This window comes from Oryx dammah, unplaced genomic scaffold (assembly GCF_014754425.2).
Source record: "Oryx dammah isolate SB20612 unplaced genomic scaffold, SCBI_Odam_1.1 HiC_scaffold_8, whole genome shotgun sequence".
In the NCBI taxonomy this organism is placed as follows: domain Eukaryota; kingdom Metazoa; phylum Chordata; class Mammalia; order Artiodactyla; family Bovidae; genus Oryx; species Oryx dammah.
Window position 1 is genome coordinate 51,277,437 of NW_024070192.1, and position 27,538 is coordinate 51,304,974.

Sequence of the window (27,538 nt, forward strand, 5' to 3'; positions counted from 1 at the left end):
AGCCGAGCTATGGGCAACGGACATGCGCAATGCCGCCACCTGGGCCAGGTACTGGCGGAAGCATGCGCAGAAGCGCTGCCGAAGCCTCGCTTGGAAGCTAGATCATGCGCAGAGTCAGCTAAAGCCCGAAGGACAGTGAGCATGCGTGCCGTGTCCGAAGTTGATAAAGTGAACATGCGTAATTAACCTTTCTGAATGGGGAGGGGGGGGCGGAGGGAGAAAAACCACCACAAATCTGCTTGTATGTGGAACATGCGCATTCGTTCTCTGTAGTTTTTTCGGTATGGAAAGTGAGCCTGCGCATTAGGAAAATGTTGCTCCCGTGAAGTTTGAACCCGGCAGAAACGGATGGTCCTGCGGTTGCCAGTGAGTGGGGTTAATGGGGAGTTCCTGGGGAGGTGTAGAAAGGCAGAACTTGGCTTTGCTCTTTACCAGCTCAGTGGCCTTGCGAAAGTCACTGACTTTTCAGAGCCTCTGTTTCCTTATCCGTAAAATAAAAATAATGATACCAATTTTGCAGAGTTGTTTAATGATTTTAAGTATAGAGTCTGGCTTACAAGCCACGGCTCCTTCCAATGCTGCATAGACCCCGTGGTAAGGTCTTTACCAAAAACTGTCTCTTTTCATTGTTAAAAGTAGTGGATACTTGCTCTACTATTTCTCTTTTTTTTTCCCCCCTCCAAGCCTCGTCTTCCTTGCTGTCTTATCTGAGCTAAATACAAAGACTTTCTTGTGTTATGTAGTTACCAGTACAGAAAGTTGATTGGTGGAGAGAAAAAGTCATTATTTAGAAGCGAAAAAATTAACGTTAATTAAATGTGCTACCGTTGAGCTCACTTTTGCATTTTCTATGTTCCTTTGGTGTGAAGTGGATACGACAAATTACTTCAACCAGAATTCACTTTGTTTGTTTTAAACGCATGCTTAGAAAGTTACGATTACACGTGAGATTTTGGAAACTATTGAGCTATATATGAATGGATTTGGGTACAGCAGTCCCAAGTCCCCAAACCATATACAGAAAAAGAACAACTTCCTTGAATGCTTGGCTCCTTAAACAACATAGATATTTTATCTATATATAGTATTTACAAATTATATATTTTTATTGATGTGTGTTAACATATTTTGTTTGTTCTTTGTTTGGTAATGTAGTGGTTCTCTAAGACCATATTTTTTCTATTACAGGTTGCTTACTTTTTTGAAGGAGTTTGTTTTGGTTTGTTTCTCAGCATGTCAATAGTAACAGTGCAGCTTGGTCAGTGTGGCAATCAGATTGGTTTTGAAGTGTTTGATGCTTTATTTAATGACTCACACTGTCCCCGAGGACTCTGCTCTAAAAGGGAGAATGAGGCATATCAAGCATCTTGCAAAGAAAGGTTCTTCAGTGAGGAGGAAAATGGAGGTATGTGTGGTCCACATAACCAATCTCTTCAAGACCAGGCCCTGCACATGGTGTCTGAACCCCCTTCATCTTGCAGCAGAATGATTTTGTTCTCAGCCCTTTGTTTTCGTGTTAAGCTTTGCCTCTCCAGTGACATCATGTTCTCAGGCCATGAGCTTGCTCAGATCTTGCCAATCTAAGACCAACCGACCAAATAAAATTTAGCTCTTGACTATAGCTTTTTTCCTTCCTTCTCATCTAAGATTCTCAAAGGAGAACGCTCTTTACCAGTTATAATCCTGCTTCTGCTTTACCATACCAATGAAGCTGTCCCATGAAAAATTCCCAGTGATCTCCTAATTACTAGAGCCAGTAACTGTTTTTTTTTTTGTTAATTCACTTAACTTTTCTACCAGATTTGATAACATTAACTATAAAACTCCCTCTTTGAGACTCCTTCTTCTTAGTCACTGAACTTTTCTTTTCTAATGCTTGCATCTCAGCATCTTCCTCACTTGTATAATTCTCTCTGGATGAATTCAGTGACTCTCAAATGTTGCTCCATCTTTCATACTGATTACTCTCAAATCTGTAGCCTAGCGTCTCTTCCAAGCTGCAGACTGGTTAGTGAACATCACCTGTGTCTCTCCTGTGTACCTCAAAGTCAACATCTCCGTACCCGAGGGCATGCGTTGTTTTTCCCTTAAAACTTTGTTCCGACTGCCTGCGTTCAGATACGCTTAGTTTCTCTCCTACGTGTCCCTTGAAACGCCTCTCCCCTCTCCATCTTCGCTGTCATTGCCTTATTTCTGGCTCTTGTCCTTCCTCATCTGGATTGTTTCAAGACACTGCTTCCGAGTTTCCCTGCCTGGTCTCCTGTGTCTATCACATCTGTCCTCCACACTGCTGTATTCACAAAGACATCTTAGGAACGTCCTTGGTGGCCCAGTGGTTAAAACTTCACACTTCTACTGCAGGGAGCGCCAGTTCTGTCCTTGGTTGGGACCCTGCAATCCCTTGCTTACTTGCTTAACAATAAGTACTTAACAATAAGTAAAGAAATAAATGTAGTAAAAAGCTGTTTAAAAAAATAATAAAGACATCTGACATTAAAAAAAAAAAAAGACACGTGACTATTCCTTTCATCCTTGAACGTTTCCAGTGGTTTCTCATTGGCTGAAAAACAAGTTTCAAGGTTTTTAGCATTGTGTATTAGGACTTCTAATATCTGAGCCCCGCCCGCTTCCCATCCTGTCCATCATTTCTTACACCCCCTGTCTCCATCTTCTGCTTCAATAATCCTGAGATGCTTTTTGTGCCCTTGGCATTTTGTGCTTCTGAATACGCACCTCTGTTACTGTGGATTTGTTCTGGGTCCCATCACATCACTTCATGACTCAGTGTTGATGTGTTTTGCTGCCCTCCCTGGTTCTCCTTGGGCTGGATTGATACTGTCTTCATCTCTGTGTTTGTAGCACAGTACATAGCACATTCTAAGCACTCAACAGGTGTTTGTAGGCCTGACCCAGTCATCATTTTAGCCCGTATTTATTCAGCCTGCCAGCAGAATGCTGGACATATAAACCATCTGCATCTACCTGCTGCTGCCCACCTCAGTTTCTAAGCAGAATGACATCTTTCTATTCTCAATCTTTGAATTTTTTTTTTTTAATTTAGAGAAGTTTATGCTCTGAGTTACCCCAAATAAGATTATATGCATTATTTTTCTTTTGATGTTTTTTTCCCCTCTCTAGTTCTACTTGCTCGTGCTGTCCTTGTTGACATGGAACCTAAAGTTATCAATCAAACACTGTCAAAGGCTGCCCATTCTGGCCGATGGAAATATGGCCGGCATTCATGCTTCTGTCAAAAACAAGGTTCTGGAAACAACTGGGCCTATGGGTAAGAAGAATTCCTCATGCTTTTCAGTTTAGGTACTGCTGCACAGTTGATGAGTAGTGTAGTTATAACTGCACAGTTGATATACTAAACGTTGTTCTTTAGCCACTTAGCTGTGTCTGACTCTTTTGCAACCCCATGGATGGTAGCCCACCAGGTTCCTCTATGTGATTTCCCAGGCAGAAATACCAGAGTAGGTTTCCGTTTCCTTCTCCAGGATATCTTCCTAACCAGGGATCAAACCCATGTCTCCTGCATTGGCAGGTGGGTTCTTCACCACTGAGCCACCTGAGAAGCCCATACCAAACTTTGAATTTCTGTTTTAACATTTAGAGTGTGACTTCACCCAGAAGTCACTCATTCTGTCTCACCTTTCTGTATGCTTCAGGTCTAGATACTGCTGAAACCAAGGATCTTTTGCAGAAGAGTTTCCACTTCTTCACTGTTATTCTGCCAGCTAACTTATTATCAATACAGTATCTTTATCTGGCAAGTATTCCAGTTAATAGGGAATATGACTACACAGTAGTATTGCCTGAATTCTTTAGAAAATACAGTGCCTAGGGCTCACATCCAGAAATTCTGATTTAATAGGTTTGGGATGAAGTTTGAATGTTGGAATTTTTCAAAGCTTTCTGAGGTGATTTTAATGTGTGGCAAAGTTAGAATTCCTGCTTTAGGAGTATTGTTATGAATATTGAAGACTATGTTGTACCATAATCTTGTAGATTCACACTCATCTCACATGCTAGCAAAGTAATGCTCAAAATTCTCCAAGCCAGGCTTCAGTAGTACCTGAACCGTGAACTTCTGGATGTTCAAGCTGCATTTAGAAAAGGCAGAGGAACCAGAGATCAAATTGCCAACATCCATGGGATCCTCGAAAAAGCAAGAGAGTTCCAGAAAAACATCTACTTCTGCTTTATTGACAAACTGGAAAATATTTAAATAGATGGGAATACCAGACCACCTGACCTGCCTCCTGAGAAATCTGTATGCAGGTCAAAAAACAACAGTTATAACTGGACATGGAACAACAGACTGGTTCCAAATCAACAAAAGAGTATGTCAAGGCTGTATATTATCACTCTGCTTATTTAACTTATATGCAGAGTACATCATGTGAAATGCTGGGCTAGATGAAGCACAAGCTGGAATCAAGATTGCCAGGAGAAATATCAATAACCTCAGATATGCAGATGACATGACCCTTATGGCAGAAAGCAAAGAACTAAAGAGCCTCTTGATGAAAGTGAAAGAGGAGAGTGAAAAAGTTGGCTTAAAACTCAACCTTCAGAAAACTAAGATCATGGCATCTGGTCCCATCACTTCATGGCAAATAGACGGGGAAACAATGGAAACAGTGAGAGACTTTATTTTCTTGAGCTCCAAAATCACTGCAGATGGTGACTGCAGCCTTGAAATTAAAAGACGCTTGCTCCTTGGAAGAAAAGCTATGCAACCTAGATAGCATATTAAAAAGCATAGCCATTACTTTGTCAACAAAGGTCCATCTAGTCAAAGCTATGGTTTTTCCAGTAGTCATATATGGATGTGAGAGTTGGACCATAAAGAAAGCTGAGCACTGAAGAATTGATGCTTTTGATCTGTGGTGTTGGAGAAGACTGAGAGTCCCTTGAACTGCAAGGAGATCCAAACAGTCCATCCTAAAGGAGATCAGTCCTGAATATTCATTGGAAGGACTGATGTTGAAGCTGAAACTCCAATACTTTGGCCACCTGATGCGAAGAACTGACTCATTGGAAAAGACCCTGATGCTGGGAAAGATTGAAGGCAGGAGGAGAAGGGGACGACAGAGAATGAGATGGTTGGATGGCATCACCAACTCGATGGACATGAGTTTGAGTAAGCTCCAGAAGTTGGTGATGGACAGGGAAGCCTGGTGTGCTGCATTCCATGGGCTTGCAAAGAGTTGGACATGACTGAGTGACTGAACTGAACTGAAATCTTTAGAACCACCTGGTAATTCTAGCCAAAGGAGTGGCCTATTAAAGAGAATTTTCTATTCCCAGTAAATTGACTCTCCTAGCAGTCCTATTCACTTTTAAAAACTGTTTGGCTTGTGTATCTTATTATTTTCTTCTTCTATTTTTTCATTTTGTTTTTGTTGTATGTTGTTATTACTGTTATCTTTAGGCCCTTCTATGTCGCATGCAAGATCTTAGTTCTCCAACCAGGGATCCAACCTGTGCCCCCTACTTTGGGAGCACAGAATCGTAACCACTGGGCTACCAAGTCCCTTTAAAATTTATAAAATTTGGTCACTCAGGGTACCTGTATGTCTTATGAGAGGTAGTTCACTTCCATAGGTTTAGAAAGCCTTCTCTCTCCTGTACCTTTCTCTGCAATCCATCTCTCTGGTTAAATTGAAGGGTGTTTGTTTTGCACTGCACAGATACTCTGTTCATGGACCGAGGCATGAAGAATCTATAATGAACCTAATCCGGAAGGAAGTGGAGAAATGCGATTCTTTGAGTGGCTTTTTCATCATAATGAGTATGGCTGGAGGCACCGGATCCGGGCTAGGAGCCTTCGTTACTCAGAACTTACAAGATCAGTACTCAAGCGCTTTGAAAATGAATCAGATTATATGGCCTTATGGAACTGGTGAGGTATGAACATATCAATTTAAAAATTTCTGTCTTGTAGTCTTTGCGATTAAAACAAGTGTATGTAAAAGATCTATCTCATCCTTTCTTTGGAAATGTTAAGTTATTGTGTCAGGAGTGAGTATACAGTATGGTATTTTCATGAACAACTCATTTAACTTTGTTTAAACTTTCCCAAGCAAATGAGGTGTCCTTATTTATAAAAATTCCAAAGAAGAAAACTGTGCAGCTTCTCTCAGAAACCCATTCCTGGGTCAGTCCCTCTGGCTACTGCCTATAAAGCAGGGACCTTGACCTCATCCTGCCATTGGCAGCCTTCAAAGAATTTTCATTTCTTTCCATTGAAAGGACGTTTCTATGTAAGCCAATTTGCTGTTGATCAGCCTAGCAGGAGAAATAATAAAACGGAGATGAAATAAGTCACAGGAGGAAATGATGTAAAAAGTATGATAGTAATTGTGAAAGTAATAGTATAGTCATCGTTTACTGAACCCTTACTATACACAGGACACTATTCGAAGTGCTTTACTGGTATTCTGTCATTAATTCTTACAAGTCTTAAGAGGCTGGTATACTTATTATCCCCATGTTACATATGAGGAAACTGAGACACAAGACATTATGTAACTTATCTAAGATCATATAGCTAGAAAGTGGAAGAGCCAGGATTTGAACCTAGGTAAGATGCCCTCTTAACTGCTATTCTCTCCTACTTTTTTTTTTTTTTTCTACTATTTATTAATTTGGCTGCTCCAGGTCTTAACTGTGGCTCATGGGATCTTTAGTTTCAGCATGTGGGATCTAGTTCCCTGACCAGGGCACGAACCCTGGCCCCCGCATTGAGAACGTGAGTCTTAGCCAGTGGACTACCAGGGAGGTCCTTCTCCTACCTTTCTTATTTGTGGCCTTTTCCTCTCCAGGTTATTGTTCAGAACTACAACTCCATTTTGACACTTTCTCACTTGTACCGATCTTCAGACGCCCTCCTTGTTCATGAGAACGATGCTGTTCATAAGATCTGTGCAAAGCTGATGAATATCAAGCAGATCTCCTTCTGTGATATAAATCAAGTCCTTGCACATCAGCTGGGAAGTGTGTTCCAGCCTACTTACTCCGGAGAAGGCTCATTTCACTACAGGAGAAATCCACTAGGTATTTGTGCCCCTATGGGTTATTTGTAGAGAAGTCTGATGTTGTGAAAGCCTCAAAGCTGTTCTTCTCTGGCTCTCCCCTCTACCTGAAGATATACTCACATCTCCCTCACTTCAGAACCTTCCACTGATTCCATTCTTCAGGACCTTTTCTCTTCTTTTTCTTTTTTTTCCTTCCCTATTTTTAAAAATAATTTTGAGATATAATTCCCATACCATACAACTCACCCATTTAAAATACGCACATCAGTGTTTTCTAACATATTCACAAAGTTGCATAACCATCATTTTCATCATTGTGCAATAAAACCCACCACTCTTTTTCAGCTTATTTGTTAAGTGGTGCTTTATCCATTCAGACCGTCCAGATGCAAAGGACCCAGGAATCTATACGTCTCAGTCCTACCCTCTTTCCCGAATAGTTGCCTATCCCACTTTTCCTAGTTGCATCCGCTTCTTCAAATTGAGCATGCTCTGAATGGATTCGTCATTCCCCCTCCCCCCGCCCCGCCCCGCTTGTCTCCCCTCCCCCACTTCCTCCATTCCTGTCCCTGAATTTCTCCCACTGTCCTCTTATCTCATCAGTATGCTCAGACCTGTTGGTGCCATCTCTCCCAGCTGTCTGCATTCTTTCCTGCCTCCCTGTCTCTCTGACATTGGTTCAGTTGGTCAGCATCTCTTAACTGATACTGCATGCTCCCCCTGAATACAGAGTTCTTTTTATTCTCAATCTCTGCCTCTCTCTTTCTCTCGGTCTCTGTTTTCGTAAAAACAGAAGCTCGCAGCTACATGGACATCCCTGGCTTAAGGTGGTCCTAACCCTGCTTCCCTTCCTGCTGCCTGCCTCTTCCCCCCGCCCCCCGGCATCAGCCCTCCTGACACACTGACCTCAATGAGCCTCCCCAAGGCACAGATCTAATCCTCGTATTCTACTCAGGCCCCATTCTGTGGTTCACGCGTCACCTGCCAGATTTGTCCTAATTCCTTAGTCTGGCCTCCACATTCTGCCCTGTGTCTTAACTTTGCATTTTTGTCGCCTTCTGCCTCCTCTGCAAAGATTCCCCACTTGCTTTTCATCCTGTCTCCACTTCCTCCTTCAGTCTGGAACTTTCCTGCTTTGGTCCTTTTGCTCAGTGTTATCTCTTTTAAAAATCACTTCCTGCTTCCCTTCTTCACCTCTACTGAAACCTTACTCATCCTTTAGGATCCAATTCAAGTGATAATTTTTTTTTCCTTTTCTAATGTTTATTTGGCTGCCCTGGCTGCTCTGGCTGCCCCGGATCTTAGTTGAGGCATGCAGGATCTTTAGTGCAGCCTGTGGGATCGAATTCCCCGGCCAGGGACTGAACCCAGGCTCCCTGCGTTGGGAGCTTGGAGTCTTAGCCACTAGACCCCCAGGGAAGTCCCAAAGTAACCCTCCAGCTCTGAACTCCTGTGTGTGCATGCTCACTTCAGTCATGTCCAACTCTTTGCGAACCTATGGACTGTAAGGCTCCTCTGTCCATGGGATTCTCCAGACAAGAATACTAGAGTGGGTTTCCAAGCCCTCTAGGAGATCTTCCTGCCCCAGGGATCGAACCCATGTCTGTTACATCTCCTGCACTGGCAGGCGAGTTCTTTACTTCTGTACTCCCTTGGCATTCTGTATCTCTTTTATGTTACTTAATGTTTCTTGCCTTTATTATTTCTTTAAGTGTGTTTGCTTATCTTTAAGAGTTACACACATGAATGCACATATTTATTCCAGGAGTACAGAAGAAAATGCAATCAAAAGTAAGTCACCCTCTGACCCCTCCCAGATGCCACCACTGTAATTAACGTCATGTGTTTCCTTGGAGGAGTCTGACATGTGCATGTCTTGTAGTTCCCACTAATTTGCAACTTCCTTGGCGACATGTGCCTTGTTACTTTCTGTGCATTCCACAGTACTTACCATATTGCACATCTGTTCATTCAACCAGTATTTACTGACTTCCTGCTATGTGCCAGACACTATGCTAAATGTTGGGGATTCAGTGAGGAACCAATATAGACATTGTGTTCACACTAAACAATTATGCGAAGAAGGTGTAATTAAAAACTGAGTTAAATGCTCTGAAGGAAAGGAGTGCAGATCCAAGAGAATGTGTCACGATGGAACCAGGCTTAGGCTGATGAGGCAAAGAAGTCAGCCCTTGAGGAAGTTAACACGAGCAAAAAGCTGGATGAAGACTTGGAGTTAACTAAGCAAAGGGAGGGAGACAGGAATCTCATGTGCAAAGGCCCTGTGGCAGCAGGAAGCATGGCCCTTTAGGAACAGAGAGAAATCCAGCGTCACTGGAGCACAGAGAACAGTGCCGGGGATGACTGACACCTGAGGCTAGAGCAGTGAGCAGGGGCCGACCTTGTAGGGCCCTGGAAGCGTGTAAAGGCCGCCTCATTAATCTAAGAGCAGGGGAAAGCCTCTGAAGGAGTTTAAGGAGGTTGTTGGCATAACCACCTTGTGAAAAATCCGCTGGACTGCCTGTGGAAGCCGTCTTCACAAATGGCCATCTTCTCGCTGTGTCCTCACATGCCACGAAGGGGCAAGAGGCTTCTCTGGGGTCTCTTTCATAAAGAGACTTCACCTCCCAAAGGCTCCCTCGCCTCCTTAAAGCCATCACCTTGGAGGTGAGGATTGCAATGTGGGAATTTGTGGGGACACAAACTCAGAGTTTGACAAGGCCAAGAATGGTTAAGATGAGACCAGGTGAACAAGAAAGCTGGAGGGAAACACAGATTTTAACAATCTGTGCGTTAGCGTTCAGGGATTATTTGCTGCTTGTTTTTTGTTACACATGCTATGTGACAGAATTCAGCTCTAGCTGCTTTACAGAAAAGGCTTCTTACGTTTAGAGGAAACGCCACTAGCCATAAGATCAATTTGTGCAACAGTCTGTAGATGTTTGCCTCAGAATTTGTTCTTAACATTAGGATATAGGCCATGAATTTGCATTCAATGTTATCATAAAATTTATTCTTTAGTATTATTTCTTTATGTGGCTGTGCAGGCTCTTAGTTGTGGCATGCAGAATCTTCGATCTTCATTGTGGCACGTGGGATCTCTAGTTGTAGCATGTGGGATCAAGTTTGCTGACCAGGGATTAAACCCAGTCCCCCTGCATTGGGAGTACAGTGTCTTAGCCACTGGACCACCAGGGAAGTCCCCATGATATTTAAATTTCATGTTATGGTAAAAGATTTTTCTTTCTCCTCTGGAAAGGAGTATTTTCTATAAATATATAAAATATATACAAGATATATTAAAAAGATGAAAATATTTTTAAAATAAGTAAGCTCTGAATGAAAAACAAAGTAGCCTTTCTCCTTCTTTCTCTTTCATTACAAGTATAACGTTCTAAAGATAGACATATTCCTGTGTTCAAGAATTACTAATTCTGTCTTCTTTCCAAGTAGAGTTTAATGTTAAGAGGTTCTGCTTATCGTTTAACCAAATAAGAGATCTAAGAAAATTTCTAAGGGGGCATTTAGTGAACACAGAATGACAATAAAAGTATATTATCTCTAATGCTTACTTTGTTTTCCTGAGGTTTAGCTAAATATTTCATTCACATTTCCAGGTTCTTAACTCAGAAATAATTATTGTTTTCTTTTGGCAAAGTGTGTTTTTTTTTTTTTCATTCATGCTAAAATAGGTGCCAAAACCAAGCATTAGTTGATTAAGCATTAGCATTAATCAAGCATTCATACATATTGTCTCTGAAATTGTATTTACATTTTGAAATTTAAGCACTTTTAGCCTTGGAGGAGAAAACACATTTGGTACCCCCCAAGCCGTCCAATCATGGTTATATATGAGCCAGCGGAAATAACATGGAATTTAAGAATTGAGTTCAGATTTTTTTTCTTTGCAGGAGACTTAATGGAAAATTTAGTTCCCCATCCAGAATTCAAGATGCTGGGTGTTCGTAACATTCCTCAAATGTCTGAGAATTCACTGGCATACAGCACGTTTACTTGGGCTGGCCTCCTCAAGCATTTGAGACAGATGCTCATTTCTAATGCGAAAATGGAGGAAGGTAAAGGGTATTTTAAAAATATGCAGCCCACAAGCTGGGGAAAATGCCGGTACTGAAGTTCCCAATATAAACTGGCTTGGGCCAGTTGAAATAATAGTGCCTTCTTCTGATCTGGGAGACTCCTACAAAAACTCACCAGAATATCCTGGGAAGATTTCTTAATCACTTCACAGTTTCGTTTCTTAAAAAAAAAATTCAGATGAGTGTGACAATTATTTTTATTTTATTTTTATCAAAGTAATATAAGAATGTAGTTTTTTTAAAAAAATCAAGTTGTCAGAACTCATTTAAGTATATATTTAAATCTGTGTATCACATTGTATGTAAAGTACATCTTAAATTTTTTTAAAAGTCAAGTAATTGCCCAGTATGAATTTATAATGGGGAAGGGAACAGTCAGTTCTCCACTTCTCCACAGCCCAGTGGGCACTGCTTTCAGTGATTTGAGATGTTCTTTCTGGAATTGGCCTCCATTTCTAAACATCTTCCTTATTCTGTTATTTGTTTTATTTTCTAGGTTTAGATATCCTCTGCCTTCTTAGCATAAAACTGAGAATTAAATCTTCTTATACCCTCTACACACCTTCCCTCTCCCTCCCAGTCTAGTTAAAATAAGTTTTCAGTGTTTGTATTATTTTTGCTATGTAAATTTTATTCAGAGTTGAGCCATGTACTACATACACAGGTTACATTTTATTTCATGTACCATTTATTTTTTCCTCCTAGAGTTAATAATTATTTGGTTGATACTCTTTGTACCTATTACGAATTTACCCCTAAACTTTCCCATAAAAATGAAACCCTTCTCAGCCAACCCATCAGGTAATCTTATTACTTCCATTACCTTCTTAAAGATGTCCCTTCCAGAGGCCGTCACCCTTCAGGCTGCAGTGGTTACTCTGCAGGCGTGAGAAGCAGAAGCACTGGCCTCTCTGCCTCCTTCTGTATTCTAGCCCGGTTCCTAGATTCCAAATCTTCCTCTTTCTAGGCCTGTTCCCTCATGTGGACATTGCCCTCCAGGAGCTTTGTAAGAAAGCATACAGGGAAGGTAGACATTTTCAGGCTGCAGATGTCATTATCCTGGGGTTTTTTTTGATTGATGATTCAGCCAGGTATAGGATTTGAGGCTAGGAATCATTTTTACTCAGTGTCTTGAAAACTTGCTCTCTAATATTCCAGCTTCCAGTGTTACAGCTGAGCAGTCCCACTTCAGTCTGATTTCTAATCCTGTTTCATTCTCTCTTATATCTTTTAGGATTTTCTCTTTGTGTCTAGCATTCTGAAATTCCTTAAGTGTGGCTCTTTTATCTCATGACACAGTAAAGTTTATGAGTGCAGAGATCTCTATCTGGGGTGTTTATTCTTTTCAGAGGTTTAGCCTTTACTGAGTAGAAACCCCCTTTCAAGATGGAGGGGGGCAGCCCTCCTACTGCAGGGGCTGGGGAAGGGTCTGGAGCTCTCACTGCTTCTCATACAGGTTTTTAACTAATCCTCCCATCTCTTCCTTTTCTAGAAGCACTTAGTCAGCTTCTAGGACCTTCACCGTGGGCAGAAGTCTCAGTTTTTGCTGCGTCAGTAACCACTGGTTCATTGGCTTTCCAGTTTCAAAAATTCTGTCACCACTATCTTCTTTCCATTTTTCTCGTGCCTTTAAAAAAAAATTCGTGGTGTTAGTGAGATTTGAGGAGTAAACCGGTTTGTTCAGTCTCATGTTTTACTGGAAGTTACTACTGTGTACAATTCTGGGAGCAGATATTTTATCACAGATTACAGTCAGTTAGGTTTCAGTACTATGAGACTGGATTTCCTCTACATTTACTTGTTTGTTTGTTTGTTTGTTTTGTTTTGTTTTTACATTTACTTGTAACACCTTATGGATTTTAGATCATAGTGCCTGAGGTTTGGAGATAAGTGGAAAGTTCACATCTTAAGTAATGCTTCGGAAACTTTTTGGCCACAGGAACTGTTTTTCTGGCAGTACGTGTTATCAAGGAACACAGTGTACCTCAGGGTAGCTTATGACGTGGGACTCTGGGCCCTCTCAGGTTAATAAACCACTGTTTGTTTAGTCATTTTTCCATATGGGAATTTAGAGTATCAACATTTTTCCAGTTATAGATATGAATTTTGAACATTTAAATGTTTTCCTATAAATTTTTGTTGCTCAGCCACTCAGTTTTGTCTGACAGTTTGCGACCCCATGGACTGCAGAACGCCAGATGTTTGAGCATCTTCTGGACTTTGCTCAAACTCAGGTCCGTTGAGTCAGGGATGCCATCCGGCCATCTCATCCTCTGTCGTCCCCTTCTCCTGCTGCCTTCAATCTTTCCTAGCATCAGGGTCTTTTCCAACGAGTCAGCTCTTCACATCAGGTGGCCAATGTAAATGTATGAATAAATGTATTTATGTTACTAACCAGGTTGAAGAATATAGCTTTAAAGCTCCTTATGCGTTATCGGAATGCTGTGTGTGAAGATCGACCCCATCAGTATCGCCTTCAGCAATGTATCTTTCTCCATGTCCTCAGAACAGGAAGGATGAGTGGCCCAGGAAGGAGCAAGGCAGCAGTTAGTATCTCCTATGACCTAGCTTTGGAAGTCACATGCCATCATTTTGCATCATCCTTTTGGTTACTAAGGTCAACCCTTTCCCATGGGGAGAAGACCACGCGAGAGCCTGAACCCCAGGGGCGAGGAGCACAGGAATTGATGTTGGAAGCTGGCTGCCACCCTCTGCCCTCTGCCACCTCATGCGTCACGTCCTCCCACTTGCAGAATGTACTTAAACCCGTCCCAGGCCCTCCAAAGTTAGCCTACTAGCACGTTCCTTTAGCCCATCAGCCTGAAATTCAGAATCTTGTCATCTAAAAGCAGGTCCAGGTGTGGATTTATGTCTCTCAGGTGACATTTCCTGAGTATTGCTCTCTAAGTACGCCCCACTCCCTACAGACCATGCTGGAACAGGTGGAGGATAACTGGTAGACACTGCTTTTCCAAAAGGGGGACCTGGAAGGAACACAGGCGTCATTGGTCTATAAGGATCAGCAGGGTACATGCTGGCAGTTTCTTGATTAAACCGTTAAGGCCCTGGGAAGAATTTTCCACAGCTTTTGGCTTGGCCCTCTGAACCAAGCTAAATCACAATTTTAGTTACTTTTAAGTTTTACTTACAGTATTTAAAACTTTTATTCCGTTCAGTCACTCAGTCGTGTCCGACTCTTTGTGACCCCATGAATTGCAGCACGCCAGGCCTCCCTGTCCATCACCAACTCCCGGAGTTCACTCAGACTCACGTCCATCGAGTCCGTGATGCCATCCAGCCATCTCATCCTCTGTCGTCCCCTTCTCCTCCTGCCTCCAATCCCTCCCAGCATCAGAGTCTTTTCCAATGAGTCAACTCTTCTCATGAGGTGGCCAAAGTACTGGAGTTTCAGCTTTAGCATCATTCCTTCCAATGAACACCCAGGACTGATCTCCTTTAGGATGGACTGGTTGGATCTCCTTGCAGTCCAAGGGACTCTCAAGAGTCTTCTCCAACACCACACTTCAAAAGCATCAATTCTTCAGTGCTCAGCTTTCTTCACAGTCCAACTCTCACCTCCATACATGACCACTGGAAAAACCATAGCCTTGACTAGACGGACCTTATTCGGCAAAGTAATGCCTCTGCTTTTGAATATGCTATCTAGGTTGCTCATAACTTTCCTTCCAAGGAGTAAGTGTCTTTTAATTTCATGGCTGCAATCACCATCTGCAGTGATTTTGGAGCCCAGAAAGTAAAGTCGGCCACTGTTTCCCCATCTATTTCCTTTTTGCTAGTTTGCATTAATGTATTCACATGAGAGTTGGAGTTCTAAGGGCGTATATATATAAACACACTTTAAAAAAATAAAACTAACATCATATTCAGTTCAGTTCAGTTCAGTCACTCAGTCGTGTCCAGCTCTTTGCAACCCCATGAATCGCAGCACGCCAGGCCTCCCTGTCCATCACCAACTCCCGGAGTTCACCCAAACTCATGTGCATCGAGTCGGTGATGCCATCCAGCCATCTCATTTATAGTCCAGCTCTCACATCCATACATGACCACTGGAAAAACCATAGCCTTCACTATGTAATTTTTTTGTTCTGCTTTTTTCAGTGTAGTATTCTGTAGCCTTTATTCCAATTCATTCATTTAAACTTGCCTTGTTCTTTTCAGTAGCTGCATAGTTTTCTACCATATACGCCATAACTTTGTATGTACCTCAATAGTGAATGAATTCTGTGAAGCTGGTTGTTAAAAATTCTTAGTCCATAACCTTCTTCTGTTGTCTCCTTGTTCAAGGTAACTGTCTCCCAAAACTCTTTTGTTGTGTGTTATTGTTTTTATGTATCTATTGCCATTTATAGATTTTTCATTCATTTATTACCTATTTACTTCCCACCATGGAGGGTTAGGCTTTAGGTTTTTTCTAACTCTGGACCCTAAGCCCTGAAATACCCTCTGTCTCCTCATCCTTCTGATACGGTAGTAAGCGTCATCACTGGGTTAAAGCGATACTCAGGTCTATACTATCATGATCAAGTAAATGCTATTCACGGCTGAGCAGCAGAGCATCCTATGATTACTTTTCCCTTCCTGTATAATTTTTTTTTTGTTTTCTTTGGAGTTAATGATTGCCTTGTTTTCTTGTTTGCTTAGTTTTTCTATGTACCTGTCAATTATTCAGCTTTGTCTCACTACTTGTCTAAATTTTTTTTTCCCGGATACCAGGCGTACCTTGTTTTATTACACTTTGCAGATATCGTGTTCTTTGACAGATTGAAGGTTTGTGGGCACCCTTCATCTAGCACACCTGTTGGCACCATTCTTCCAGCGGTGCTCGCTCACTACACGTCTCTATGGCACGTGTTGGCCATTCTCACAGTATTTCACCCCTTTTTCTTATTATTATGTTTGTTACGGTGATCTGTAATCTTTGATGTTACTATATTTTTTAATGTCATGTGTTTTTTTTTAACAACTATTTCTTTATTTTGGCTGTGTTGGACCTGTGCTGCTGCGCACAGGCTTTCTCTAGTTGTGGCGCCAGAGGCTGCTCCCTAGTTGCAGTGCCCAGGTTTCTCGTTGTGGTGTCTCCTCTTGTTGCGGAGCACGGGCTCTACAGTGTGGGCTCAGGAGTTGCAGCTCACAGGCTTAGCTATCTTGCAGCATGTGGGATCCTTCCGGGCCGGGGATCAGCAGGTGGACTCTCAACCATGGGACCACCAGGACAGTCCCTTTGACGTTACTATTGCAAAACAACTTTCAAGTTAAAAAAAGGATTATATCTTGAAAGTTCAGATGACGGTTAGCATTTTTTAGCACTAATAAAGCATTTTTCAATTAAGGTCGGTATGCTTTTTTTTAGACACAGTGCTATTGCAGAATTGATAGATTACAGTATAGTGTAAACGTAACTTTTATATGCTCTGGGAAATGAAAAAATATTTGTGTGACATGCTTTGTTGGGATTGTTCAGTCTCTCAGTCGTGTCTGACACTTTCGACCCCATGGACTGCAGCACGCCAGGCTCTCCTGTCCTTCACCATCTCTTGCTCAAATTCATGTCCATTGAGTTGGTGATACCATCCAACCATCTCATCCTCTATCATCCCCTTCGCCTCCTGCCTTCAGTCTTTCCCAGCATCAGGGTCTATTCCAGAGAGTCAGTTCTTCGCAGCAGGTGGCCAAAGTATTGGAACTTCAGCTTCAGCATCAGTCCTTCCAATGAATATTCAGGACTGATTTCCTTTAGGGTTGACTGGTTTGATCTTCTTGCAGGGGAGAAGTCTCCAGGGGACTCTCAACAGTCTTCTCCGACATCACAGTTCAAAAGCATCAGTTCTTTGGCCCTCAGTCTTCTTTATGGTCCAAATGTCACATTCATACATGACTGCTGGACAAACGATAGCTTAGACTATATGGATCTTTGTCGGCAAAGTAATGTCTCTGCTTTTTAATACACTGTCTAGTTTGCCATAGTTTATCTTCCAAGGAGCAAGTGTCTTTTAATTTGGGATAATTGAGTTTATTGTGGTGGTTGGAACCAAGCATGCACAATCTCCAAGGTCTGCCTGTATTCAAGTATTCCATCAGTTTCATCTTCCTAGAGAAACCTTCACCAGAGCCTTCTGACCTGCTTCAGTCTAGTGTTTTTTGCCCTCTCTAACCCGTGTATGTCTGTCATACTGGATATTCTGTTTGCCTGTCTGCTGTGTTAGATATTCTGCCCAGAGGGTTTAGACGAAGCCCTAGTGGTCTTGAGAGAGGGGGGCCCATGGTTATCCTGGGCTTCACTTGATCTCTCTTTTTTTTTTTATACCTGATCTCTCTAGTTTTGGTGTGCACCGTGCCCTTAGCCCTGCCTAGTGTTCTTCAGACTAGAGACACTCAATCCTGTCCTCTCCAGAAAGCAAACCTTTAGTTTCCTGCTAGGATAGGAAAGAGGCAGTCGTCATGATAAACAGACAAGTTTAGCAACATTCCTTGAGCAGGAGTCAAAGGGAGATGTGCCTCACATGGTTGCAAAGCCAGTTTAAGAGCCAGTGACTTAGCCATTCTTAGTTGTGCAGTAAAGAGCCAATGACTTAGCCATTCTAGATGCTGTGAAGTTGTGTCTCCTTGTGGTTTCAATTTGCATGTTCCTAATGACAGTGATGTTGAGCATCTTTTCATGTGGTTATTAGCTATTTGTTTATCTTCTTTGGTGAAATGTTTGTTCAAACATCTTTCCAGATTTTTAAGTTGGCCTGTTTGTCTTATTATTATCAATGATTTCAGTATGCCAGTATTCTATTTGTTCTGAAATTTCTTTTGCTGAAAATCGAACTGTTATTGCACACTGAAATTTTCTCCTATCTTATGTATAATTTAAGAGTATTTTCTTAATATTTCCCTTTGACTAGTCAATTTTCAATCCTATTTTTGCTTGGTGTTTCTACATCCCTTAACATTTTTGTATCTATTTTGCTTGTTTATTCACAGACATGTAGAATGAAGTTCACTCTTTCTAGGTGGATAGTTCCATGAGTTTTGACACACTTACTACCATGTAACCACCACCACAATTGAGACAGTATTTCCATGCTCCAAAAAGTCTCCTCACACCCCTTTGTAGACAGTCTCTTTTCTCCACCCCAAGCCCCTAGTGACTATTGATCTGAATTTTATTCCTATAATTTTGCCTTTTCTAGACGGTCCTATTAGTTCAGTTCAGTCTCTCAGTCGTGTCCGACTTTGCGACCCCATGAATTGCAGCACGCCAGGCTTCCCTGTCCATCACCAACTCCCGGAGCTTACTCAAACTCATGTCCATCGAGTCAGTATGCCATCCAACCATCTCATCCTCTATCGTCCCCTTCTCTTCCTACCTTCAATCTTTCCCAGCATCAGGGTCTTTTCCAATGAGTCAGTTCTTTGCATCAGGTGGCAAAGTATTGGAGTTTCAGCTTCAGCATCAGTCCTTCCAATGAATATTCAGGACTGATTTCCTTTAGGATGGACTGGTTGGATCTCCTTGTAGTCCAAGGGACTCTCAAGAGTCTTCTCCAACACCACAGTTCAAAAGCATCAATTCTTTGGTGCTCAGCTTTCTTTATAGTCCATCTCTCACATCCATACATGACTAATGGAAAAACCATAGCTTAAGAGTATATGGGCCTTTGTCGGCAAAGTAATGTCTCTGCTTTTTAATATGCTGTCTAGGTTGGTCATAGCTTTTCTTCCAAGAGGCAAGAGTCTTTTAATTTCATGGCTGCAGTCATCATCTGCAGTGATTTTGGAGCCCAGGAAAGTCCTATAAATGGACTCACAGTATGTAACCTTTTCAGTCAAACTTGCTTCACTTAGCATCATGCCTCTGAGATCTGTCCGTGTCTTTTTGCATATCCATAGTCAGTTTCTTTTTATTACAGTGTAGAATTCCATCCTTTGTACCTACTGCCATCCTTTAATATTCAGTGAAGAATTATTTCATGCCTGTCTCAGAACTGAATAGTTTGAATCACCTTAGGTCAACCAGATAAGAATGTTTAAATTTTTAGCAGAATGCCACCCCCCCAACTTGTACTTATCAAATGGGAATTTCTATAAAATACATATATCATCTTAAATTTTTCTGTTCTTGTTCAAGGCCATTTGTAAAATCTCTTTTTTTTTCTTTTGGTAGGTATTGATTGGCAGGTTCGGCCACCTTTATCAGGACTTCCTCCTCTTGGTAAAATTCCTGTCAACAGAGAGACTCATTTTAACACTTCCATTGCTAACTTGGTCATCCTTCGGGGGAAAGATGCGCACAGTGCGGATGTGGGTGAGCAAAGTTAAGGTGAAAATGAAGACACACGTTTTGCCAATGTTCATGGTACAGATGGCCTCATCATGTGGTTTGTGGGATCTTGAGTTCCCTGGCTACGGATCGAACCCACACCCTTAGCAGTGAGAGCTCACAGCCCTAACCACTGAACCACCAGGAACTTCCCCCCAGATTTATTCTCTTTTTTTTTCTCCTGTATCTCTTGGAATTTTTTTAAAATTAACTTTTATTGGAGTCTGGTTTCTTTACAATGTTGTGTTAGTTTCAGGTGTACAGAAAAGTGAATCAGCTATACATGCACACCCCCTTTTTGGATTTCCTTCCCATTTAGGTCACGACAGAGCACTGAGGAGCGTTCTCTGCGCTACAGTAGTTCTCAGCAGTTACATGTCAGTGCCAACCCCCAAATTCATGATTTTAAAGAACGGGAAAATAAAACCTGTTTTAGTAGCAAAATGCAACCCCTGTACCGGTATGTGACCAGACACCAAAATGGAAGTGGTGTAAATAAGAGACAAGTTTTAATTCTTTCTTCCTGAATCTGGTTGCTCCGTCATCCTCACCTGTGGCTTCAGGCTTAGTCAGAGACATCTGTTAGCGCTTCAGCCATCAGATCACGTAGGCATAAGCAAAGCAGGGCAGGCCTGGTCCTGCATGGGTCACACCCCACACTTGTGTTTATACCCCTTCGACTGAGTCGGACACGACTGAGTGTGGCTTGGTGCGGCATGGTGGCAGCTGTGACATAAAGAGTCAGTCTTGTCCCTGTGTTGTTTAGTCCCCCAGTTGTGTCTGACTTTTTGAGATCCCATAGACTGTAGCCCACCAGGCTCCTCTGCCCCTGGGATGTCCCAGGCAAGAATGCTGGAGTGGGTTGCCATCCCCTTCTCCAGGGGCTCTTCCCAACCCAGGGATCAAACCGGTGTCTCCTACGTCTCCTCCACTGGGAGGCAGAGTCTTTACCACTGAGCTGTGAGGAAAGCCCCTGTAACACCCTTAAATAAAAAACTAGTAATAATTAAGAGATCATATCAAGTCAATCAGATGTGGTACTTTCTTCCTATTTTTCATTTTAGATTTTAAAATAAGAGAATTAATAAAAGGACATGTAAAGTAATCTAACTTCTAAAAATTTGCCCACAGGAAATGATGCAGGTACATAGAGGTGTTCTTTCAAAGATATTCATTGCAGTATCTTTCACACTGACAGAAATGTGCGAACAACAATATGCCCAGCAGTAGGAAATGTGTTAAGTAAATGATATGTTCACAGAAGCTTTTAAAAATATGAATGATACTTATTGACATGGAAAAGAGGTTCACAACGTATTGGTGGATGGAAAATACAAATCATATAAGAGCATGTGTGTAAAATTCCAATAGAAGAGAGGGTCAGCAGACTGTTCATAGTCATTATTTCTGGGTGGTGACATTTCAGCTGTTGACTTAAATTTTCTTCTTAATACTTTTCTGAATGGTGTGAATTTTTTTAATAATGATGAACATGGATCATTTATCCAAAAGCAATATAAAGCTAGTTTTAAAAGGCAATACAAAAGACTTCTGGTGAAATGGAAAAGAAAGTGTTTATTAATTTGTTGCCAAAATTAACGATTTGTGATATAAACAATGGCTTGTTGTTTTACTCTAGGAGCATTTAAAGATCCAGCTCTCTATACTTCCTGGTTAGAGCCTGTTCACGCTTTCAATGTGTGGAAAACCCAGCGAGCCTTTAGGAAATATGAGAAGTCTGCAGCCTTGGTCAGCAATAGCCAGTGCTTAGTAAAACCACTTGATATGATTGTGGGTAAAGCGTGGAATATGTTTGCTTCAAGGTAAGTACAAAAGAAATCTACAAACCTTTCCTAACCTTAGGCAGATAACTGCTAGGCAGGTTCTGGAGTGTCTTAGCCTGTTTGGGCTGCTATAACAAAAATAGCATAAAGTCGGTGGCTTATAAACCACAGAAGTTTATTTCTGAAGGCTGGGAATTCCAAGATTAAGGTCCCAGCAGATGCGATGTCCAATGAAGACTCACTTCATGGTTTATAGATGGTGTCTTTTTGCTGTGTCCTGAGCTGGCAGCAGAGGCAAAGGAGCTCTCGTGGGCCTGTCACTGCACTCACGAGGGCTCCACTGTGGTGACCGAATCTCAGTCCCAAAGGCCTTACCTCCTTGCGAGTTAGGATTTCACCGTGTAAATTTGGGCAGAACACATTCAGACTGCCATGGAGTAAGCGCTTTGTAGGTATGAAATTTTGAAGCCACGTTACTTCTGGCTTCCTTTCCTGTATGATGGATCCAAAAGAGAGGATATATGTGGTGAAGGTTAAAATGAGATAATAATGTGGAAAAACACCTAGTCCAGTGCCTGGCTAGTAAATGCTCAAGAACTGTTCCATAGTAATTTTCCAAAATTAGATCCTTGAGAATGGACGAGATCCTGATTTGCTCGGTAAGAAGGATAGAGCAAGTTCAGCTCCACCTGATTCTATGAAATGTCTGCCTGATGTGAAGAATTGCATTAGCGGGCTCCCTGTCCTCTGCCACAGTTACTTAATGTGACAGCAGAACTCCTCAGATGACTGGATAAGCCTGTACTTTGATTAGCCAGGATTCCCAAGGGTCTCCCCTCCTGTACATGGCCATTCCCTGAACCCCCCTCCTCAGGACTGTGCACTTTCTGTATAGTTCTGGTCTAGTTCCCGTCCCACTGCCATTAAATGCTAGCAGCTGTTTTCACTAATTGAATTCATGTCTGCCCTTGATATTCTAATATGATTTCTCCTTCTACAGAACATTTTGAGGGGCTGGGGCTATTAACAGGATCACCTGGCCTAAGTGCAAATTAAGTGTTGTCTGAAAAACACTCGGGAGGCTTCATTTCATTCCTAGAACCGGACCTGTGTGTTTTTACAGTGTCACACCTTAGATAAGACTTCCAAAAAAAAAAAAAAAGACTTCCCAGGCACTTCTTAAAGAGTTTATACTGAACCCAGTCATCTCCTCTAGGGTGTTGAATATGTGCTGGGTAGACAGCCAAATCTGAACACACTTTTTTTTTTCCCTGTGTGCTTTTTTTTTTTTCCTTTGGCCACGCCTGGCAGCTTGTAGGTTTCTTAATAATAGTTCCCCAGCTAGGGATGAAACCTGGCAGTGAAAGCTCCGAGTCCTAACCATCGGCAGGCGTGCATCCACGCTCAGTCCTGTCCAGTTCTTCACGACCCCAGGGACTGTAGCCCACCAGGCTCCTCTGTCCAGGGGACTTTGCTGACAAGAATACTGGATCCTCCTCCAGGGGATATTCCCAACCCAGGGATCTAACTCATGCCTCTTGTGTCTCCTGCATTGACAGGCGGACTCTTTACCATTGAGTCACCTGGGAAGGTCCCCTAACCACTGGACCACCAGGGACTTCCCCTCCAATGTGCCTTTTATTGTCACGGTCTTGAATTGACGGAGCTTGAAATAAACTTTGAAAGTCTGCTAACTTTTGGAGTAAACAGAAGCAAAGATAAGACTTTGAAGAGTTTGCCATGTTCACATGTTCATGAGCTACAAAAGAGCTATTATTTGATTCTGAATTATTCAGTTGCCTGAGATTTTTATTTCGTATTTTCTGTTTCTTTCACCAGAGCCTACCTTCATCAGTACACAAAATTTGGAATTGAAGAAGAGGATTTTTTGGACAGTTTCACGTTGTTAGAACAGGTTATCGCTAGTTACTGCAACCTCTGATTTTGAACCAAGAGGAAAAATTACCTTAAGTCAATTTTGGACTAAAATACTTTGCAGTACTGCTTTCAAAGGTTTTTAAATTCCAGTCTGCTGATGCTACAGAGTCGAATGCTGGTTCCTTTTCATGCTAGAGCCTCAGAGAAGGAGGAAAACCTTTCATGTTTTCAATGAAAACAACTACTTGGTATTTTCCTTTGTAAGAAAAAAAAATTGGTGCTTCTTTAAAGAACTTTGGGAACACTTGGCTGAGATGTTACAACTTTGAAACTATCAGAAAAGGAAACTTCCCTCTTTATTCCAAAAAGCATTCAGTAAATATGAGCTAAACTTTCATAGCACAATTTTAAGTTAAGAAATTGCAGTTCTATATTTAGATATATTCATCTTTGAAGTGAATGTTTTAGACCACAAGAGGGAGCTGTTGTCAAATGCTATGATGTGAACATCTCTTTGAATATGTTCTATAACAGGGTAAGATTTTCCACTGTAAGCAGCTATTTAAAAATAAATGTCAGGATTTTGTTAATAAATGTATATCATGCTTAAGTGCAAAAAGTAAATAAGCAAGTGTTTACTTTGTTTGCTTTTCTTAAATTGGGCATCAGAAAATTGTCTTTCTTTTACATCTTAGAATTTCAGAGTAGAAATTTATTTTGCTCAAATAGTGTTTTTAAATTACTGATAGGTATTTAGCTGGTGTGGAAGAAGGTAATTATAAGGTAATATACTTCAAGGTGTATTCTTTTCAGTAAAAGGGGTGAGAGCTTTCACCAGACTGTCACTAGGTTGATAAAATTATCACCAAGGAAATACTAATATATTACTATTGCTAATTGCTCAGTTGTGTCCAGCTCTTTGAGACCGCACAGACTGTGGCCCTCCAGGCTCCTCTATCCCTGGGATTCTCCAAGCAAGAATACTGGAGTGGGTTGCCATTTCCTTCTCCAGGGCACCTTCCCAACCCAGGGATCAAACCCGGGTTTCCTGATTGCAGGCAGCTTCTTAACCGTCTGAGCTTCAAGGAAATACTGTGCTAGATGAACTTGACACCTATCGATGTTGGTCTCATTGAGGACAAAACACATTTGGAAATTGGCAGCTGAGTTTGAGGAGAATGGTGTATTTCAATAACAGAATGGTGTATTTCAATAACACGCATCACATGCAATGTGGTAACAAATGTAAAATGGGAAACAAATAGGAACACTTGCCCTTTCTGCCAGGTCTACCAGTGGTGACTTATTTTTATATGGAAAAATGACAGTTCACAGATTCGCTGGTTTCTTCCTTCTCTTTCCATATGGAAATGATTACTTTTTTGTGTTTTTCTTATCAACTGTTGCTATGATTTAAAATACTGAGCCATATCTTATTTCTAAGGAATGTAAAAAGTGGTCTCTTCCTCTGCTAAAAGGCACACCCACTGCTGTATTTTGTTAACCGAGAGTACTTAAAAATAATTAGATCATAATTTTTACAAGATAAAGTTAAAAGTAATAATTTAGCATTGCAGAGATCCCAAACTCTGAAACAGTTTCCCAAACCAAACCAGCCTTAATGAAGCTCTGTAACTGAATTACCTCACTAGGGGTAAGCTGGTTCTGAGGAACTTTGCCAAGTTAAGCTTAAAGAAAGCCATAAGTTGAAATCATTTTATATTTGAGAAAAGAATGCATAAAGTACCAGTGGGAACAAAAGTATTTCTAACTTGCCAACTGATGGAATCAATGGCAGGTGACTATTCGAAGTAAACTCCAGTTAGAGCCCTGGGTTCACTCATTCACGTGCTGCTGCTGCTGCTGCTGCTAAGTCTCTTCAGTCGTGTCCGATTCCGTGTGACCCCATAGACGGCAGCCCACCAGGCTCCCCCATCCCTGGGATTCTCCAGGCAAGAACACTGGAGTGGGTTGCCATTTCCTTCTCCAATGCATGAAAGTGAAAAGTGAAAGTGAAGTCGCTCAGTCATGTCCGACTCCTTGCGCCCCCATGGACTGCAGCCTACCAGGCTCCTCTGCCCATGGGATTTTCCAGGCAAGAGTGCTGGAGTGGGGTGCCATTGCCTCCTCCGATTCATTTATGTGAGTAGAACCTTTTTTATGTACATTATTCTTTAATGCACAACTGCATTATTTGGTAGATGTGGTACCTAAATATGTGTGAAATTGTTTTAAATGTTTACATGAAAAAATTTTTTCTTATCTTGTTTGAATAATGTAAAGTTTTTGCTATTAGAGTTGTGATAACTTAAAAATGAACACCAAAGAGTTGATGCCAGAGCTTCAAAACAAGGGCTGGTATTAGAAAGGCCTGGAGCAGCGCATGGCAACCCACTCCAGGATTCTTGCCTGGCAAATCCCATGGACACAGAAGCCTGGAGGGCCACAGTCCATGGCCTCGCAAAAGAGTCAAGACACCGCTTCGCGACTGAACAACAGCAAAACGACCAACCAGCTAAGACAAGTACAGAATCATAACTTCCTGGGCAGAGACATCCAAAAGCTTCAAATACGGAAATTCGTTTTTTAAGAAATATTTATTTATTCATCTGGCTGAACTGGATCTTGGCTCTGCTGCTCGGGATCTTCAGTCTTTGCTGTGGCTTGCAGAATTTTAGTCACGGCAAGTGGGATCTAGTTCCCTGATCAGGAATAGAACCTGGGCCCCTTGCACTGGGGATGACAAGTTGCAGGCACTGGACCACCAGGGAAGTCCCTGAACATGTAATTTCCTAGATTACTGAGTAACTGATACACTGTGTCACTCAGGCTTACCCCACAGAGCCAAGATGTAACCCTGCAGGCAGTGAGTACAGTGTAAAGCCAAGCCTACTTATTTTAATCAAGCCTTTTCACTCTTCTCCATTTGTGCTTTTCTTAAGAACTCTTTGAGCAGTAGAACCTGTTTCTTCCCATTCATTCTCTCTTGCTTCCAGCTTTGAGGATTCCCCGACAACTCCTCACCAATATTATTCAGTCAACCAGCAACACCTTTCTCTCTTCTTTAACCTGTCCCTCAGAACTCAGAAGTGTGCCCACCGTTCACTCTCAGTCCATTCATTCATCCAACCAGTATCCATGCAGTGCCAGGCACTGAACAAATGTTAAGGGTATGTGGACCAACACCACGAAGTCTAAATGAAGCAGCTTACAAGGTAGTTAAGTTTCTTTCCATTTCTGGAGCTACAATTCTAGCTTCCTAATTATTGCTTACTATTTTGCCCAGGGCTTCCCAGGTGTCTCAGGGGTAAAGAATCCACCAGGGCAGGACATGCAGGAGAGATGGGTTTGATCCCTGGGTCGGGAAGATCCCCTGGAGGAGGAAATGGAAACCCACTCCAATATTTTTGCCTGGAGAATCCCTGGTGGGCTCCAGTCCACGGGGTCACAAAGAGTCGGACATGACTAAGCAACTGAGAACACAGCACACAAACATCTTTCCCATGTCTGCATTCAATTTTTTTTTTTTTTTTTTAACAGGGAAGATGTGGTACAAGGTAAAGAACAATGAACTGGGACCTCTAGTCTAGACTTTTAGTTCGTCTGGAGCATCTCCTCACTGGCGCTGTACTCTGCTCTGCAGTGGACATACCAGTGATTCTTCTCCTGACCACCATGTTTATCACACTTGCATTCCTGTCCACATTTTGTCTTAAAACATGCTCCATATGTTCCCACCCTGCTATTCTCTCCCCATGAGCCCAGGGTTTGGCAGCGAACCCTTTCTTGTACTTCCACCTACCTCCCAAATATGGCTTTGTCCACCAACTTGTCATTTTTGGCAAATAATAAGAGTTATTTAAGAGATATTTGCTCATCTATATCAATTACATTGTTTCCTATGGGTTTTAGGAATGTGAGCATAAAAAATCTGGCTTTATATTTTAAACTAGATAATTTCTTATTCCTACACTCTGAAATGTCAGATGACGCAATGTCAGCCTTATTAGTAAATGAAATCCCATTTCCCACTAGCAGGAATGTTAAGAAAAACAATGTAAATATTTTAACTTTCTAGAGAACACAGTGTCAGGTCAGTGTTGGAGAAGATAGGGCTTCAAGGGAGAAGAGGGGAAAGATAGAAAAGCCTAATCATTTAGGCGCTAGGGAGCAAGCAATGCAAGAAAGAAATGAAAAGGAAGGTCAGAGAACTGACGATGATGATCCCAAAGAACTGCTAATAGTTTATAAGTATTAAAAAGACTCAATGGTTTTTGAGTTATGGATTTTACTTAATGATAAAAAAAAAAAAAAATCTAAGAATAACTTACACAAATAGCATAGGGAATTCCCTGATGGTCCAGCGGTTAGGACTCTGCACCTTTACAGGCAAAGGGCCCAGGTTCA

General features: G+C 41.7%; 1 protein-coding gene across 4 annotated transcripts; it reads left to right on the top strand.

Moving 5' to 3' along the window:
• Positions 1-106: 106 nt before the first annotated feature.
• TUBD1 (tubulin delta 1) lies at positions 107-23,709 on the top strand. 4 transcript variants are annotated; one of them, XM_040244183.1, is made up of 9 exons: positions 107-366; positions 1,189-1,405; positions 3,139-3,286; positions 5,721-5,916; positions 6,834-7,065; positions 10,958-11,122; positions 19,314-19,454; positions 21,109-21,292; positions 23,093-23,709. In XM_040244183.1, the coding sequence occupies exons 1-9, from the start codon at positions 349-351 to the stop codon at positions 23,193-23,195; spliced, it is 1,404 nt and encodes a 467-aa protein (XP_040100117.1). In that variant the 5' UTR covers positions 107-348; the 3' UTR covers positions 23,196-23,709. The 4 variants fall into 4 exon arrangements, 3 of the variants coding, with proteins under 3 accessions (XP_040100117.1, XP_040100116.1, XP_040100118.1); XM_040244182.1 differs by having other exon boundaries at positions 117-366; positions 5,700-5,916; XR_005721659.1 differs by having other exon boundaries at positions 232-366; positions 5,700-5,916; positions 19,314-19,469.
• The last annotated feature ends 3,829 nt before the right edge of the window (positions 23,710-27,538 follow it).